This window comes from Petaurus breviceps, unplaced genomic scaffold, assembly GCF_028583685.1.
Source record: "Petaurus breviceps papuanus isolate PSGF00001 unplaced genomic scaffold, PetGlider_PUasm1.0 118, whole genome shotgun sequence".
Taxonomy (NCBI): Eukaryota; Metazoa; Chordata; class Mammalia; order Diprotodontia; family Petauridae; genus Petaurus; species Petaurus breviceps.
Genome location: NW_027185616.1, coordinates 18,564,119 through 18,583,677, shown reverse-complemented (window position 1 = coordinate 18,583,677; position 19,559 = coordinate 18,564,119). Strand labels below are relative to the sequence as shown.

General features: G+C 38.7%; 1 protein-coding gene across 2 annotated transcripts in view; it reads left to right on the top strand.

Moving 5' to 3' along the window:
• Positions 1-19,559, top strand: part of DMRT1 (doublesex and mab-3 related transcription factor 1) — a 147,789-nt gene that overhangs the window by 55,716 nt on the left and 72,514 nt on the right. The window contains exon 3 of one of the 2 annotated variants that reach the window (XM_069088200.1): positions 12,675-12,958. In XM_069088200.1, the coding sequence (XP_068944301.1) occupies positions 12,675-12,958 (284 nt within the window). The remainder of the gene's footprint in view (positions 1-12,674; positions 12,959-19,559) is intronic. The other variant, XM_069088197.1, reaches the window with a different exon arrangement.

Here is a 19,559-nt window from a genome sequence, read left to right as displayed (position 1 = left end):
ATAATACCAGGTAGCATTTATATTGCACTTACTGTTCCAGGCACCACACTAAATGCTTTACAATCATTATCTCATTTGATCCTTACAACAGCCCTGGAAGATAGCTAGAATTTATATAACACCGTTAAGATTTGCAAATCACTTCATAGACTGTCTCATTTAACTATTGCAACACCACTGTGAGCTCGTTGCTATTTATTATTATCTTTATTTTAAAGGTGAGTTAACTGAGACTGAAGAGTTCAGAGATTTGTCCCAAGATCAGACATACATATTAAGTGATTGAAGCAGGGTTTGAACTCGGGTGTGCGGTACTTGGCTGTCCGAGGAGAAAGAAATGGAAGAAAAGAAGCAGTGTCTGTGTCACGAGAAGGAACAGCCACCATTTCTTTGGGGGTCACTCTTTAGTGCTGATTTCAAGTCCCTTTACAGTTTTCTCCCAGAATCCATATGTGCTCATCTAATTAGCTATGTTCTCTCAAAGAGGGCCAGTGTGAACCATTCCAGAAATATTCTGTCATCAAATATTCCTTGCACAGTGGTGTTGTTTTTGAGCTGTTCATCAGTCGCGTGTTAATCTTTGTTGACCCTTTCTCAGCAGTGATACTGGAATGTTTTGTCATTTCCCTCTCCAGCTCATTTTACAGATGAAGAAACTGAGGCAAACGGGGCTAAGTGACTTGCCCAGGGTCACACAGCTAGTATGTGTCTGAGGCCAGACTTGAAATCAGGAAGAGGAATCTTCCTGACTTCAGGCCTAGCTGCCCCAGTATTTATGATGTGTTTATTTATTAGCCACTTCCTTCCTTGTTTCAGTGATAATTTCTAACGTCACCAATTTCTGCCTTAACTCATGCAACCTTTTAGTCAGTGTCTTCCTTGCCTCTAACCTCTTACTTTTACCTGTTTAATATACAATATTTCAATTTTTTCTTCACTCCTTTGTTGTCCTAACAGAGTCTTTCAGTTGCCCTGCCAGTGCTGTTTTTTGTCAAATCAGTGTGCCTTCCCTTTGAAGGTCTTTCATTTTGTTCCTACCAGTATCTGTTCTTTCATGTGTCCCCCCAAACTTCGTAGCTTGGCTTGCTTTAACTAGATGAAGCTTTAACTTTTTCTTTTTTTATTAAGCAATCAGGGTTAAGTAACTTGCTCAAGGTTACACGGCCAGTTATTTCTGGGTGTGGTGCTGAGTGTCCGAGCCCGGGATTCGATCTCCAGGTCATCCTGACATTGGAGCCGGTGCTCTAACTCGCTGTGCTACCTGGCCGCCCCAAGCTTTAACTTTTTTAACCCAGTCTAGGCCCCTTTTCTTTAGAGACTCTTTGGTGATCACGTCTGCAAAGCCCTGGCCAAACCATTTTAGAAAACATAAGGGAATAGAGAAAGGAGTAAGGATAAACTAATTGCCTTTACCTCCAAAAGAAAAAAGAGAAGAATGCCAGCTCTTCAGCTGTTTTTCGGTCATGTCCAACTCTTTATGATCCTTTTTGAGGCTTTCTTGACAAAAGTACTGGAGTGGTTTGCCATTTCCTTCTCCAGCTCATTTTACAGATGAGGAAGCTGAGGCAGACAGGGTTAAGTGACTTGCCCAGGGTCCCACATCTAATAAGTACTGAGGCTGGATTTGAGCCCAGGAAGATGAGTCTTCTTCACTCTGTCCATTGTGCCACATAGCTGTGTCCCAATTCCACTTTTAGGGAAGGAGAAAAACAAACTAGCTGATAACGTGTCTTCATTAGTACATAAAGATGGGACAACTGAGCGACGGCGGCAAGATGTGCTCTCTGAATCGTCTTCTGACAGTGGTGATGGATGCGATGAGCCCTCTGCTCTATTGTCCAGTCCCCCATGTACAAAATTACAGTTATCAGTTAATGACGCGGAACAGAAGGTAAAGCGCACGCTCATTTGTCAGGCTCCTGAACGCCTCCATCTTTTGTTTCTGCCTTCTAGGATTGCTTTAATATCTGGGAATTGTATGTGTGTTGGAGAGGTTTCAGGATGTCACTTCATGCAACAGGATTTCCTTCTGTTTTATTTGGCCAAGTAAGACTGCCAGTAAAAGTCCTGGGATGACTCACAGAGGTGTGGACCAGGGGAATACTGGCTTCTCAGAGGCTGTGCACAGGCTCTCCTAGGACCCAGACCACCGGGCAGGCTGAGTAGGCTTCAAGAACTTGTCCAGAAGTGGATGTGGAAGAGTGAGCAAGAGAGAGAACTTGGTTCAGATATAGCCTCTGATACTCCATGCCTGTGTGGCTGTGGGCAGGTCACTTATCCCTCTCTGGGTCTTAGTTTCCCCGTCTGTGAAAGGAGATATGGGACTAATTGACCTCTGAGGTTCTGTCCAGTTCTAAATCTACACTCCTATAATTAGAGGAGCTCTAGAGTCCCTAGAATTCCAGCTCTAAATCCATGGTCTTGTGACTTCATTTTACAAATGGGTATATTTTGTACATCTGGCACCTGACAAATCAAATAGCGAAGTCTGGAGAGAGCTTTTGTCACCAAACTGACTTCCAGTGAGTCTGCTTTAGTGGAGGCAATCACAGATCACCAGATAGGTGTGTGTGTTAATGGAGGGATTCTGAAAATGTCCTTTGGAATTATCTAGATTCTATGTATTTGTGGCGTTGGGTTCCTCCAATTTGGGGCCACATAATACCCAGATAGAATTAGGCAGAACCAGAAACCCACTTAGCAGTAGACAGTGGTATAAAGGAGAGCCTTTTCATCACAGTGAGACATTTACTGCCATGTGGCATGCCAAGACACCTTGCACCGTATCTCTTCTCTCCCTCCCCCCATCAGCTTCCATGAACAAGCCCCAACATTTCTTGGCTTTAGACATTTTCTCATGCTTGGAGTGCCCTCCCTCCTCATCTCTGCCTACTAACTTCCATTAAGTCCCAGTTAAAACCTCTCCTCCTGCAGAAGTCTGTCCTAATCTCCCTGCCCTTCCCTCTGCTGGCTATCTGCTTATCTCCCATCTCTCCTTATACTTGTTTGTATGTCTGTTGTTTCCCCCATAAGGTTGTGAGCTTCTCTAAGTCAGGGACTGTCTTCTATCTTTCTTTTTATCATGAGAGCTTAGCACAGTGTCTGGCACATAGTAGGCACGGAATAAATGCTTATGAATTTTTTTATGACATTTATTATGACTGATTGAAAGAGTAAGCTCTGCTTTTGCCCCGGATCCTCCATAGCAACACCACGTTGTTGAGAACATAGTGTGTGTTTAATCAATTAATGTGAGTTGATAAGAGGGCCTTGGAGATCTAGGACTCAGCTGTTAACTTTCTTGCTTTATTGATAGCTTTTGTTTTATACCACCTTCATTTCTAAATCTATCTTCCCCGCTTTCCTAACTAGCGAGCTATTCCTTCTAACAAAGATTTGGACATAAAAGGGGAAAAAATTCAGCAAGACCAATGAACACCTCAGGCATGTCTGAGAGCATAGACCATATTCCATACCCGTAGCCCCCAACCTCTGTGAAGAAGAGATGGAGGTACATTTTCTCAACTCACCTTTGGGACCAGTATAGCATTTCAGGGGTTTCTTTTTGTTTATATTGTTGCAGTCACCAGGTATATTATTTTCCTAATTTTTACTTTATTCTCTATAAATTTGTGTAAATATTCCTATGCTTCTCGAACTCTCCATGTTATTTTCAATGGAACATAGAGTATTGTTCCATTATGTTCATGCACCGCAGACAGTATAGGCCAGTTAATGGGCACCTCCCATGTTTCTAGTATTTTGCTGCCACTGTAAGTTCAGCAATTAGTTTTCCCCTGACTCTTATTTACCGTTGGGCAGCTAAGGGGGAGTGAAAGAGAGAGTGAGGGACACGGGGCACCCCGCATTGGGCATTTCTCTTGTAAAATAACCTTATTTTTATGTACACCTTTTGGGAGATTGCTTAGTTGTGTCCTTTGATGCTAGAGGTCTGGTTTTAATGGGCAGATTTGATGACTCCCAAGGTGTGGCTACTCCTCGAATCTTTTCTGTAGGGAGGAAAAAAACACCTCAAAACAACCAACCAACCACATACCTTAAAATGAATTACTGGTTAACTGCTATTAATATGCCATAGACCTGAAGACCAGCGTACAACACTGAAAGATCAATAACGGTATTTCTCATGTGTGGATATTGATCTTTCATGAGTGAGTGAATCATTTTTCACCCCGTATATATTAGTACAGAGAAAAAAGTAGCAGGTACTGTGAGTGCTATGAAAAACCTCAAAAGTTTACTGAGCAAATTTTTGAGTGCTCGTGTTAGGTTATCAGATATTAAAGTCTGTAATTGCTGCTGCCTGGCACATAATTCTGAGGAAGGAGAGAGAATAAAAGGCTTTCTATAACATCCCCCCCACTGCCTCATGTTTTTCTAGTTTTGGCTTATTGCTGCCCGTTGTTTTACTCCTTGCTTTTATGCAAATTGGTTTGGTAACCGCAATAAGGATATTTAATGCATTGGACATTATTTCCCCAAATGCAAGCCCTAAAATTCCTTTTGAGCAATAATTCTGAAAGTGATATAAGTGATGAGAAATGATGAGCTCAGTGATTTTAGAAAAGCACAGAGAGACCTCCATGAAATAATGAAGAATGCAATGAGCAGAACCGAGAGAGCATCATATATAGTAACAGCAGTATTGTTTAAGAACAACTTTGAGAAACCAAGTCATTCTGAATATTGCAAATACTCAAATTAACCTGAAAGATCCCATGTAAGAAAAAAAATGGTCTTTGAATCCAGAAAGGAATATTTCTGTGGTATAGGAAATGATCAGCTGGTTGATTTAGAAAAAAAAACCATGGAAAGACTTAGACTTATGATGATAGGAGGGAATAAGCATTAGTCCGGTCTCATATGTGTATGAGTGTGTGTGTAAGATATCCATCTGTCTGTCTGTCTATCTATCCATCCATCCATCCATCCATCCATCCATCCATCCATCCATCCATCCATCCATCTATCTATCTATGCTTAATAGTAGCCTTCTTTGGAGTGGGAGAGGGAAGGGAGGGGAAAAAAAATAAAGAAAAAGTGTATAGCAGACAACAAAAGAAAACCAACTAGGAAGAAAAGAAAAGCTCTGATAGCTTTGAAAACAATGTAGGGTTTTAATATAGGTTTTCTTTTCTTTTTTTTTTTTTGGAGGGCAGTTGGGGTTAAGTGACTTGCCCAAAGTCACACGGCTAGTAATTGTGTCAAGTGTCTGAGGCTGAATTTGAACTCCGGTCCTGCTGACTCCAGGGCCACTTAGCTGCCCCTATATAGGTTTTCTTGAAAAGGAAATTTGTTTTATATTGAATCTTCTCTTCTGGTCTGTTATGTACATGACAACTTTTTTCTTTTCTAATTTTTTATTTAAGTGTAAAAAAAAAGAAAATGATGATCGATCTTGGAAAACCATTGTATTTTCTAAGGACCAAGATGGATACTCTTTTTTTTTTTTCCCCTTAAATGCGGAGGTTTATTGTTAACTTGGATACTAGAATATCATGAAGTGGAATTCAGTCTAAAGATTTTCTAGGTGGTTTAAAGTAATTTAAGGTAGTTCCCTTCAATATGCCTTTTTAGACTGATACATTAAGATTGTATCGTGTCGTTTCAAGACTATTAAAGTATGTTTCCTTTAATGTGCCAGGTCGCGGTTGATAGGTCTGTAATTTTGTGATTAGAAGGTAAAGCAAAAGATGATAAAAATTGGTAGAGTTAGATATGAGGTTTTTAGAACTACATGTTGACTTCTGTAATGGAAATAGACTTTTGTAAATAAGAACATTCTTTTTTTTAAAAAAAAGTGACTATTTATATATGGAAAAAGTGTATTTGTGCTTTTTAACCCCCTGCTCTGTATTTGGAAGGTTGGATTATTCACTTTGCTCTAACTGTACTCTTATGCTTAATTTTTAAATTTGCAGACAATCCTGTCTTCTGAATAGCACCTTCTCTGATTAAATGAGCTGTGGTCATAATGTCATAAACCAAGAGAAGGCATTTCTGTGTGGACTGCTTCTTTTGCATCATTTTAAACGAATCAAGTATTCCTGGCATACAGCTGGTTTCAGGGAACAGTTGCACTATAGGGTTGAGAAGGGGCAGCTAAGTCGTCTAGTGGACAGAGCTCTGCCCTTAGAATCAGGGAGACCCAAACTCCATGAGTTCAAATTTATCCTCAGACACTTATGACCGTGGGCAAGTCACTTAACTCTGTTTCTTTCTCTGTAAAATGAGCTGGAGAAGGAAATGACAAGCCACTCCAGATTCTCTTTGCCTAGAGAACCCCAAAATTGGATCATGGAGAGTCTGAACAATTTTTTTAGCAAAGGTTGAGAAGGATGAGGGGAGGGAAGCTCCACAACTTCACTGCTTTTCCTCAAGGCATTAATGCAGTGATTTTCCTTTAAAGTGAATTCTTAGAACCTGAAATACGCAGATACTTCATGGTGGCTGACATCTGTCTCCTCCTTTCCCTTCCTGTTGTCACCACTTCAGTCTACAGGGTTTTTTTGTTTGTTTTTAATCGCATGCCTGGCCTGTTTCAATGCATTTTACCTACCTAGTCTTCTAGAATCTAGTATTTCCTTCCTACCCCAATGCCCTCAGATTAACTCTTCTACAACACCCCTGAACCATGTCATTCCCATGCTTAGAATCTATCAGTGACTCACCCTGACCACCTGGCATTCAAAGACTTCCACAATTTGATGGCTTTTTTATTCTTCCTCATTTTCAGCTACATTTTCTCTTCATTACCACCTGAGCATGCCTTTTTTATTTTCATATTTTATTCCATATTTATTGATTTTGCTACAGTGACGATGGACCTAACTTCTTGTAAATACTCTTGAAAGAAGAAACTTTCTAAGCAGAGAAAATTGCATTTTATAAGCAAGGAAAACTACATATATGAGGTGTATTTTGGTTAAAACTAATATTTTTCTCCCTTTGAATGGTCAGATTTGGTGATATGCATTGTTAAATAAAGTTGACTAAGTTGAGAAAAACCCAATTACCTGTATAATGAAGATAGTTTATCCTACAGTGCATTTCATTAAGGTTTTCTTAAAATGCATTTATGTTCCCATGGACTGCTAAACTTATTTCTGAGCTGAGGTATGAATGAACTTTTTCCCCATGCCTGCAAAACTTCTTCCCGTTTTTGCCTACTAAAAGTCTTATGCATATGCAATGCCATTTAATAGACAAATATTTATTTTTAATATAATCCATATTATTTCCCCCATGGAGCCTTCATGGCCACCATAATTACTCTCTGAGGTCCTGTGGTCATTTTCCCCTGATTATTCATGGCTCCTATATTTTGCCATCTCTGATGGTTTTCTGTATGCATGTCTCATTTCCCACAACTAAATTATGAACCACTGGAAGTCAGAAAGTCAGGGAGCATATCGTATACTATATTTCATAACACCTAGGTAGAACTTATTACACAGAGCAGGCCCTGAGTGAATGCATTTCCAGTGAATGAACAAAAGGAAATCACTATGCAATAAAACATTTCAAGGTTTTACACATACATATGCACATAGATACATGTATATTCTACATACATGTATTGGGCAGCTAGGTGGCACCATAGTTGCATAGAGGGCTGGACCTGGAGTCATCAAGACTCATCTTCTAGAACTCAAATGTGACCTCAGACACTAGCTATGTGACTCTGGCCAAGTCTCTTACCCTGTTTGCCTCAGTGTTCTCATCTGTAAAATGATTTGGAGAAGGACATGGTAAATAAACCATCTTCGCCAAGAAAACCTCAAATGGAGGCATGATTGAAAAATGACTAAACAATAAAAAATACCTATATATGTATGTATGTTTATAGGTGTTTCCTGCTCTTTTGGATCATTTACAACTGGGCTTTACCTCCATTAGTGAGAATAATTTGAACTCGATTACACGTTTTATGCAGAGGGATTTGAGGGCAGAAGATAAGAGAATGAATTAGACTGAATATATGAAAAGTTTCTCATATACACACACACACACACACAGTATAGAAAATATGTGATTAAAACAATGGAATGATTTAGATACCAAAGTAACTCTAGTTATTTACATAGTAGAACTCAAAATTTGGTTGATACTATTTGTTAATCTCAGGAGAGTTACAATTGAAAAATATCAGGCATGGCCTTGGTAACATTTAGACTTGCTGACAGGATGGATTCAGAGCTTGTGTGGTCACATTTCCACTTGATTCTTCGGGATAAAGATATAACATGAAGCAGCCACCTTTACATAAGGTCTAGGAGTCTTACAGCTAGTTTTTTTAAATTTTAAAGTACCGTATGTTTCAGATTTGTTCATACCCCCCAGAGGTATAAGACAAGTTGGATTTCCGATTTTGTTAAGAATCATTTTATTGTTTATTTAAATCATTGAGCAAGGTAGGGCTTGATTGCTAACAGTGCTTGTACAGAGAAAAGATCCCTGGACGTAGAGATAGCAGGAACCTGGAATTCAGTTCCCATCTCTGACACTTTATAGCTGTATGACAATGGGCAGGACAGAATTTCTGAACTTTAGTCTCCTTATCTGTAAAATGGCAATAATAGTATGTACCACTCAGGAATGTTTTAAGGATCAAATCATATGATATGTGTAAAGCTCTCTTTGCAAACCATAAACATGGTTGTATATGTCAACTCTTATTTTACTTAATTAATATATTAAGCAGTTTTTTTGGGGGAGTGGGGAATAGGAAATGTAGAAAATAGATAATGGAAAACTGATGGTGGTATTTACTCAGATGCTGCCAAACAAATAATTTCTTTCAGTTTATGTAGCCTTTTGTTTATTGCTTGCTGAGAAATTTGTAGATGCTGCTTCTTTGTCCTTAAGAGTTACTTCTAGAGAAAGAAAATTATAGACCCATTTCCCTGATGAATATAGATGCAAAAATTTTAAATAAAATATTAGCAAAAAGACTACAGAAACTATAACACACTTTAATCAGGTAGGATTTATTCCAGGAATGCAAGGATGGTTCAATATTAGGAAAACTATCAGTATAATTGATCATATCAACAAAAAAAACTAGCAGAAATCACATGATTATCTCAATAGACGCAGAAAAGGCTTTTGACAAAATACAACACCCATTCCTATTAAAAACACTAGAAAATATAGGAATAAATAGAGTTTTCCTTAAAATAATAAGTAGCATCTATCTAAAACCATCAGTAAGTATTATGTGTAATGGGGATAAGCTAGAAGTATTTCCAGTAAGAACAGGGGTGAAACAAGGATGTCCACTGTCACCCCTCTTAGTCAACTTGATACTAGAAATTTTAGCAGCAGCAATAAGAGAAGAAAAAGAAATGGAAGGAATCAAATTAGGTGAAGAAGAGACTAAGCTATCATTCTTTGCAGATATGATGGTATACTTCGACAATCCCGGAGAATCAAGTAAAACATTACTTGAGATAATAAATCAATTTGGAAAAATTTCAGGATATAAAATAAACCCACATAAATCCTTGGCAATCCTATATATTCCTAATGAAATCCAACAGCAAGAGATAGAGAAATCCCATTTAAAGTTACTGTAGACATTATAAAACATTTGGGAATCTACCTGCCAAAACAAACCCAGGACCTATGTGAACACAACTACAAAACACTTTTCACACAAATACAGTCAGATCTAGCTAATTGGAAAACATTGGTTGCTCGTGTCTGGGTCGAGCTAATATAATAAAAATGGCAATTTTGCCTAAATTAAATGACATATTTAGTGCCATACCAATCAATCTACCAAAAATTATTTTATTAGAGCTAGAAAAAATAGTAATAATGCATTTGGAAGAAAAAAAGGTCCAGGATATCACAGGAATTAATGAAAAGAAATGCTAGGGAAGGTGGCTAAGTTATGCCAGATTTTAATCTGTATTATAAAGCAGCAGTCATCAAAACTGCTTGGTACTGGTTGAGGAACAGAGTAGTGGATCAGTGAAATAGATTAGGTATATGAGACACAGCAGTCAGTGACTATAATAATCTATTGTTTGATAAACCCAAAGACCCCAGTTTTTGGGTTAAGAACTCACTATTTGACAAACAGTGCTGGGAAAACTGGAATATAGTATGTCAGAAACTGGGCATAGACCAATATCTTACACTGTATACCAAAATCAAGTCTAAATGGGTGCACTATCTAGGTATAAAGGCTGATACTGTAAGCAACCTGGGAGAGCACGGAATAGTTTACCTGTCAGATTTATGGATAAGGGAAGATTTTATGACCAAGCAAGAGTTAGAGAGCGTTATGAAGTGCAAATGGATAATTTTGATTACATGAAATCGAAAAGTTTCTGTACAGATAAAGCCAATGTAACCAAGATTAAGAGGGAAGTGGAAAATTGGGAAAGAATTTTTACAACCAATGTCTCTGATAAAGGTCTCATTTCTAAAATATACAGAGAATTGGGTCAGATCTATAAGAATACAAGTCATCGCCCAATTGGTAAATGGTCAAAGGATATGAACAGTTTTCAGAGGAAGAAATTAAAGATATCTATAAGCAAATGAAAAAATGCTCCAAATCACTATTGATTAGAGAAATGCAGATCAAAACAACTCTGAGGTACCACATCTCACCAGTCAGATTTTAAGATGACAAAACAGGAAAATGATAAATGCTCAAGAGTATGTGGAAAAATTGGAAGACTAATGCATTGTTGGTGGAGTTGTGAACTGATTCAACCATTCTGGAGAACAATTTGGAACTGCCCAAAGGGCTACAAAAATGCACATACCCTCTTGACCCAGCAATACCACTTCTAGGGTTGTGTCCCAAAGAGATCATAGAAGTGGGAGAAAGACCCGTAGGTACAAAAATATTCATAGCAGCTCTTTTTGTGGTGGCAAAGAATTCGAAATCAAGGGGATTCCCTATCAATTGGGGAATGGCTGAACAAGTTGTGGTATATGAATGTAATGCAATGCTATTATGCTATAAAGAAATGAGGAGCAGACGGAGTTGATAATAACCTGCAGAGACTTTTATATAAACTGATGTTGAGTGAGAAAAGCAGAACTGGGAGAAATTTGTACACAATCACAGACACAACCATATGTGTGATGACCAACTGTGATAGACTGGGCTCCTCTCAGCAATGCAAGGTTATTATAAGATAACTCCAGAAGACTCATGATGGAAAGAGATATCCACATCCAGAGAAAGAACTACAGAGTCTGAATACAGATTGAAGCAAACTACTTGCTTTCTCTCTTTTTCTTGTTTTGTTTTGTCCCTTCTTTCTCATTGTTCACCCCATTGGTTATAATCCTGTACAACATGACTAATGTTTAATGCGAAAGTATTTGTAGATCCTATATTTGATTGCATGCTGCCATGGGTGGGGGAAGAAAATTTGAAACTCAAGGGATTGTAGAACTGAATTTGTAAACTAAAAGTAAATTAACAAATTATAAAGCAAAACAAAAAAAATTTTTAAAAGTCACTGCTATTCTTTTCATTGGTAAACTGAGTCAGAACTGAAGTAAATGTGACTATTGGTAGAGTAAAACAGGAGAAATGTGAACTGAGAGTACAATTCTTTGACTCACATTCTCATATTATTCTTTACCTGATAGTTTGGTTAGTATTTAAATGGACGATTACAGCTCTTCAAAGGACAGTGCAGGTTTAATCTAGTGTGTTCCCTATAAGAATGAAAAATGAGCAGCTGGAAAAGGCGTGTATGCAGTTAGTTTCAGAAGAGGAAAGAAATCCTCTGGGGGAGTCCTCCTCGTATGCCCACAAGAGGAGAAAATGAAATGTAAGGCTCTCTACACTGAGAGGACCTGGGGGCAGGAGGAAGCAGATAAAGAAATGGTAATTTCTTGCCCCATTAACTGGAGTAAGAGAAAAAAAGAAAAGGAAAGTAAAATTTAGAAGGTTTTTGCGAGATGTTTCCAGGGGCTTTATGTGGGGTTGATGAATCCAAATTCAGAGAGGATTTAAAAAAAACTATTGGCTGCTTATATATGTCCTTGAAAACTACAAGACCAAGAAAGTTGACAGACTGGCCTATTTGTGGCGCCTTTTAGTTTCTTCATTTGATGATGGCTGTCCTGCTTTTGTAGAACTTTAGGCCAATGTCCAGGCTTCTGAAGGATACAGTATCAGCTGACAGGAAGTTAAGTATACACTGTTGACTTTAAATATTTATCTTGATTTTAAAAGTTCATAATACTGATTTGCAACTATTTTAGAATGGCAGTATCCTTCTGTGTCTTCTTGGTTTTTTTTTTTTTAATGCTTCAACTTCATCCTAAAAGTATTGTACATAATACTTACATTTTCTTTAAAAATAATTACGTCTTAAGCATTTTGCCCAGGTTTAACTGAACTCCTTTGGGGTCTAAGTCGGATCTGTCAGGCTGTATGAAACTGAGAATGCTTTTGAGTACTTTTTTTATTTTATCAATTAAAGTAGTCATTGGGTTGCTGTCTTTCAACTCACGTCCTTATGTATACTTAATTTCTGTATGATTATCAGCAGAGAAGAGCTAGAGACTGAAAAAAATGAGGAAATTGCATACTGAGAGTTTAGGGGGAAATTCCTGATGAACCTAGACATTTAAAAAACTAACGTTTGTTTTATTTCTTTTTTCCATAGAGGGACGGATGGTCATTCAAGACATCCCTGCGGTCACCAGCAGAGGGCACCTGGAGAACACATCTGACCTGGTCTCAGATTCCACATATTATGGCAGCTTTTACCAGCCTTCTCTCTTCCCATACTACAACAATCTGTACAACTACCCCCAGTATTCAATGGCTTTGGCCGCTGATTCCCCTTCTGGGGAAATGGGGAGCGCACTTGGGGGATCCCCAGTGAAAAACAGCCTCCGGAGCCTACCAGCAACTTACATGCCTGGCCAATCAGGAAACCAGTGGCAGGTACTGTATCACCCAGAGGGTGAAAATGAGCATATGGTACACTCCTCCCTTCTTGCCCCCTTCCACACACAGACACTCTGTCTCTCTCTGTCTCTGTCTGTTGTTTTGCCTAACTATTTAATTGGTAAAATCTTTCAGCAAGAAGTAATCTATAAGTAGATCATCCTCACTTCTATTTTCATATGATCAAGGGGCTTTCAAGGACAACTGGCTTAAATGACAAGGACAAGGTCATTTTACTTGGGGGGGGGGCAAATTCCATTCAAGTAAATAAATCTTTGACACCTTCCGTAACTTCTTATTTTTAAAAACAAGGCTGGGCATTATTTTCTTTCTTTGGGGGATGGGGACCATTTGATTCATCTGTATATGTAGTTTCATCATTGTGGAAAGAAAGCTCTCTACCAGGTGTAGAAACTATCACCAGTACAGTTTTAGAATTCATCTGTTGCTTAGGGAATTGTCTGGGATGCTTTGTAGCCAGTAAGTGTCAGAACTCAGTTCTTCCAAACTCCAAGATGGGCTTTTTTTTCTATATACAACCAGTTCTCAAGCTGTTTGGTATCCAGACTTTTATACTCTGAAAAACCATTGAGGACCCCCCAAAGAGATCTTGTTTATATGACTAGCATATCAGTATTCAGCATATTAGAAACTAGATTGGACCTTTTGGACCCCCTGAAAAGGACTCAGGGTACCCCAGGAATCCCTGGATCACACATTGAGAACTGTTGCACTGGACCCACTTTAGTTATCTTTAAAAATTTGGAGCAAAGTGCTTGAATTTCACTGTGTTGGAAGGATTTGTGTATGGAGTGGTGGCTGATTTTTCCATACTCTAATTTCTATTGTGACCACATTCTAGGCATATTGTATCACTCCAGAGATCAGTGAGAGCTTTCTACGTAGAAAATATACATACAGTGATCTTCCTTTCAGGTATATCACGTGCAGATAACCTGAACTAGGTTGATCTTGAAGTTTTGAGATATTTCTAAAGCTTTGCTTTGGGGACTTTGGGTTATCTTTGACCCGATTTCTCCCCACTTTAAAAACGCTTCCATTTTATTTTCATTTATTTGATGATGATTGAAAGGTATAGGAGTTGATATGACATTGTTTTCAGACGCTCTGCCTCCCTTGCCCCAAATGCCATTTCCCTATGTTAGTTATACCTGCCTTCTGAAGGGCCATTTAATCATCTGAGCCTATTAAAACATTACTTTGCCTGTGTGCTAAAAATGCTGCTTCTTTAAAGATTTTTTTTAAAAATGAAAAGCATAGTTAAAAAACAGCTAGAAGCATTGAGGAATTGGCACCCTTCCCCCCAAAAAAGGGAATAAAATTATGAAATAAATTTGTATGGTTTAGTTCTTTTGCTAAAATTTCTGTATTAATTCATCCATTCAGCATTTTTTCCTTCTTATTATGTTCTTTTCTTCCCACAGTGTTTGCTATGTTCAGGGTACTATAGGTTTTTCCCCCCCACTAGTGAAGTTTTCACTAGTGAAACTTCATAGTTTTAAGGAGGGGAAGGGGGAGAGGGAGAAGAAGAAGAAGGAGGATATTTGAATTCTTGTTAAGAACTGTTACATGAAAATTCTAAGGAGAATTTCCCCCACTAATTTGGTGTATGTTTTGTTTTAGTTAGTTCTGGGAATGACAGACTAAGTCAGAAAATGTTTTTATTGTTTAAGGTTTTTAAAGGGAGAAGAAAATAGAGAATGGGATTATGGGTATAAAGATTCACAAGATAATGAATGAAAGAAATACGTGATTGTGCGTGTGTGTGAGTGAGTGTGTGTTTATGTTAAATTGTAGCTGAGCCTGGAATCTCAGAAATCTTTCCCCTCCCAAATTCCCCAAATCCCTCAAGTGACTTTTATGGTGTGGCACCTTTGCTAATGTCCTTGCTTTTATTGTGGATTGACCTTACTCTAACTGAACCTGAGAGAGGTGTGTAAAGGGCCTTTTTTGCATTCCCTTGGAGGTTAAATAACCAACCAGGTGCCCCTCTGAAAAGGAGATACCTTCCTCTGGACAGTACCACATCCTTAGTGTTGTCGATCTCTCTCTGCTTGAGCACCGCAGTGAGTTAATTACCTGCGATAGTCATTTGATCCAGGAGTTGAGCTTTCTCTTTTTTTTCCTCCCAGGATCCTCCCCACCAGGTTTACAGAAATGGGAGGAGCCTCGTCCGTGCTTCTGTGAACAATTCCCATTTCTGGCTCTCTCAGGATGTGCCCTGTGACAACCAATGGCTTCATTTCATTGTGTACCCATGGGAAAACCTGTCATTTTAGTATGCATCAGAAAGATTAGATGAAGTCACTTGGAGGTAGCATGTTACAGTGGATTTGGAGTCAGAAGGTGGGTTTGAATCCCACCTCTGCCAGTTTATTACTTAATGACCACGGGTAGTTCATTTTACTCTCCGAACCTTGCTTTCCTCCTTTGTAAAACGAGAGTCTGTTGGAAGAGATGCCCTCTAAGGCCCCTTCCAGCTCTAGGTCTCAGTTCTCTGATCATACGTTGTTGATGGGTCTGTAGACAATGTAGCTGTCACCTTTAAAATGAGAATTAAGATGACCCAGGACAGTGGTTGGCTTTCTGAAGAATGGCTAAATAAAATCTTGTAAGCAGAAATGTAGCCATGGTACTTTTATGGTGTATGGTATTGCTAATTGCCTTACTTGGGATTTGTGCCTAAGTATTTGGTGGAATGAGGTGATACCAAAGGAAAGGGGATGTAGCAAAACATAAAAAAAAGGTGTTTGGCTTTCCTACTAGGCTCTCACATATTTATTTCTCCTTACTTGAGATTAGCCTCTCCCTTGTCAACCTAGTACAACATGTTTATTTAGGAGATAATGTTGCTGGTGGAGGAGGGCAGAAGGCAATAAACAGCTTTTGCAGGCAATTAAATGCAGAAGTGAAACTGAGCTGCTGGACGACCACAATAGCCATTGATTGTGAGTTTATTCCTGTGCCACAAATGTCATTCCTGTTGCATAACAGGCCAGAGAAGCTGTGACAAGGCTCTGTTGGTTGAGGATAGACCGATTCATCTGAGATGGCTCCTTGGAGAAGGGGCGCTTGACAACTTTGGCATAATGATTCTGTAGTTTCTCTCTTCCCTCACATGTATTAGGTGCTAGAAAGTGTATGTTGATTCAGCCATTCAGCTCCGTGCACATTTTAAGCACCTGTGTGGAAGGCATTATAACATAGGAGATTTCAGCAAAAAGCAGCACTACCATAGTCCCTGTCCTTAGAGATCCTACAGTCTAATAGGGGCATAGGACGGGGACGCCAATGAACATGATACGAGATAGGATGTGATAAGGGCAAAGGAGAGATGCAAACAAAGGGCTCTGAGAAAGCTAGGAGGTTCTGGCATGGTGACACATGCCTGCTACTGGAGAGGCTGAGGGGGGTGGCTTTGGGAGTCCCATACTAAGTCGGGCAGGAATATGGCGAGCCTCCAGGAGTGTGTGTGCGGGTGGGGGAATGGGACAGGCCAAAGCTTATCTGCCTGTCAACAGGGGCTTCAGGCCTGTGAGTCTCTTGTACTTCCAGCCTGGATGAGATGGGGAGACCACTCTCCCCTCCCCCCACCAACCGGACAAGGGAGAGGTCTAGTTTGGGGAAGGTTGGTAGGGGACAAGAAAGGTTTCATGAAGTTGGTGACAGTAGAGCTGAACCTTGAAGGGAGAGGTTTTGAATAGAGTAATCCAGGAAATAGAGAATAGTCTTGTACAAATCCATGATTGCAGGAGAGCCTAGAACACAGAATGAGAGGAGGGCTGGATGAAAGAAGGGTGGAAAGATAAGCTAGAGTTAATAACCAGTGAGGATCTTGAAATGCCATTCTGAGGGGCCTACAGGCAATAGGAAGCCAAGAGGTTATTTTTGAGCAAAACATGTGAAAGTGCTTAAGCACACACATGATATGTATGTTTATAATGTTTTTATATAAGTATTTAGACATATGTTGTGTATATGCATAGATGTATAAATATGTGTGTGTGTGTAACATGTGTATGAGAGAGAAAGAGAGAGAGAGAAGATTATTTGGGAAGATGAATAAATGATGGGTTAGAAAGAGAAGAATCTGCAGACAAGGAGACCAGTGAGGGAGCTGTAGACCTGTCAAGGAGGGGGACTTGGGGAAGTTTTCTCTTAGAACACATTCTTCCTATCTATTACAACGAACAGACATGAAAACAACTTTCTTATGCAGTTAATAACTGTCACTCAGTTAGTAGCCGTCTCCTCCCACTTGCCCTGGCAAAGTCTTTTTAAAAAATTATTTTTTAAATGATCATCATTAGTGTATATTTGGGGAGGTGGCGGCTGATTTTTGTTCAGTAAAGATTATACTACCTTGTTATATGAGTTAAGAAATCTCTGAGCAAGATTCCTTTTAATTAAGGAATACACTATTATGTGAATTAAGAAATCTCTGAGCAGGATTCCTTTTAATTAAGGAATACACTATTATGTGAATTAAGAAATCTCAGAGCAAGATTCCTTTTAATTAAATTAGCGTGGATGTGGAGGGAGTTAGCACTAAACTTAGATTCCTTCAGCAATGGGCAGTGACAAAGACTACTGAAGGAGGTGTGATGGGCACTCTCAGGTACTCAGCCAGGGTCTGATTGAGGAGAAAGAAAGATAGTGTGACTGGAAAAGGAGAAGAAGAAAATGAAAATGGGGTTAATTCACTGGAATAAAATCCTATACATCTTTCATTATTTTCCCCCACTGATAAGTTACTCATGCCAAAATATATAATTCTTTAGAATTCATTCTATTCATTAACAGAAGTATTACTATAAGTCTGTATTTCAAAATATACTTCTAAAAACACAATACTTCATTCTGTTTAAATCCATCTCTACCTTGATCTTTATCACACATTTTCTGTTTAAAAAGTGTATCAGATTACTCCTCCTGCCCTTTACCACTTATTCGTTGGAAAAAGGCTAGGTCACACCTAATGTTACACGTAGCATAGAAGTAAAACATACTGGGTTTGAATCATATTTTATACAGCCCATTTATTTAGGGTTTACATCCAGCATTTTTTAAAAAACAAATATTTAGTCCTAATGGGCATTATTTCTATTCAACAGAGTAAATAACTAAAACTTAAGTTTCAACTTAGGAAATACCAACTGAAAAAAAAAGACACAAAATACTATTTTTTTTTTGAGATGTCAGGGTGTTCCTGGGTCTCTATCTGGCATATGCTGTGTGCTTTCTTCTACTTGCTTTGCCGCTAATTCGTTATGTTACCTTATTTAAATAATTCCACCTTTCTAGGCCTCAGTTTCCTTATCCCTGAAATTAAGTAATTAGGCTAAATGATCTATAGCTCTTTAAAAAATTCCAGTGGATTATTCTATGATTTTGGTCACCTAATTTCCATCAGTGTTCTGCAAAAGCATATGGCAGGAGAATGGGCTTTTTTAGAGGCTGTCTTATCCAAGGCTCCCTTCATTTTACAGAGGAGTAAACTGAGTTTCAGAGAGATAACATCACTTGCCCAAGGTCACTTAGGAGAAAGAATACAGAGGCGGGATTCAACCTGAGCCTTCGACATGAAAGCCAGCATTCTTTCCACTGTCCCATGCTACCTCCAAGTGACTTTGTATAGACTTCTGCTAGTCTTTGATTTTCAAGAGAATGAAGGATGTCCTCATAGGTATACAGGGAAGTAAATGGTATATATTGCACAGAGTCACGGTCACCCAGGTAGTAAATTGTGAGCAGATTTTTAACTTGGGTCCTATCTCCTAAGGTAATCCATTCTGGGTTGTGATTATAATAGAGTATAGGAAAACTGTTACTTCCTTTTTCCCCTTGACATTATTTCTCTGAATTGTAGCCCAGGCTGGGAGTGGAGTTTTTCCTAGCCGTGCCTTATGGTTGGTTTAATTGAACTTCCAAGAGCCAAAATCCTTAAGGTCTTTTCACTTAAATTTCTTTCAGACTAGGTTTCCCTGACTTGATTTTAAAGTGAAGTTCAGGGAATTTACACAGTGTCGGGAATGTAGTAGGTACTTTTTTGAGGGATTGATTATTTATTATTATTTATTTACTCATAAATAATAAAAGATCATTATTTATTTATTTATTATTTATACCTATTCCTGTTAAATTTGATCTCGTTATTAGTCTTGGCCTATATTTCAAACCTGGATAAATGAGGCAAAAAGTGATGAGCTTAAAAATCAGAGGACCTGAGTTCAAACCTCACCTCTGTTACTTACTACCCATTAGATATTGGGCATCTTCACAGTTTCCACTTCTCATCTGAAAGATGAAGGGACTGTTCCAAATAGCCTCTTAAGATTTCTTCTGTCAGTATATGATCTTTTGGCTTTAAGTCAGAGTCCAAATCAGGAGAGTAGAGAGCCTTCCTGGTTTTATCTTCTTGTAGCTTTGATAAACAGGCAAGGTACTGATAAAAATACTGAACAATGCCAAGCATAGAGTCTTATACAGCATGCCTTGACTTCCCTCCAAGTTAAAATTAATGCATTAGTCAGATCTCATTGGATACAGTCATTTAATCAGCCATGAATCACTTAAT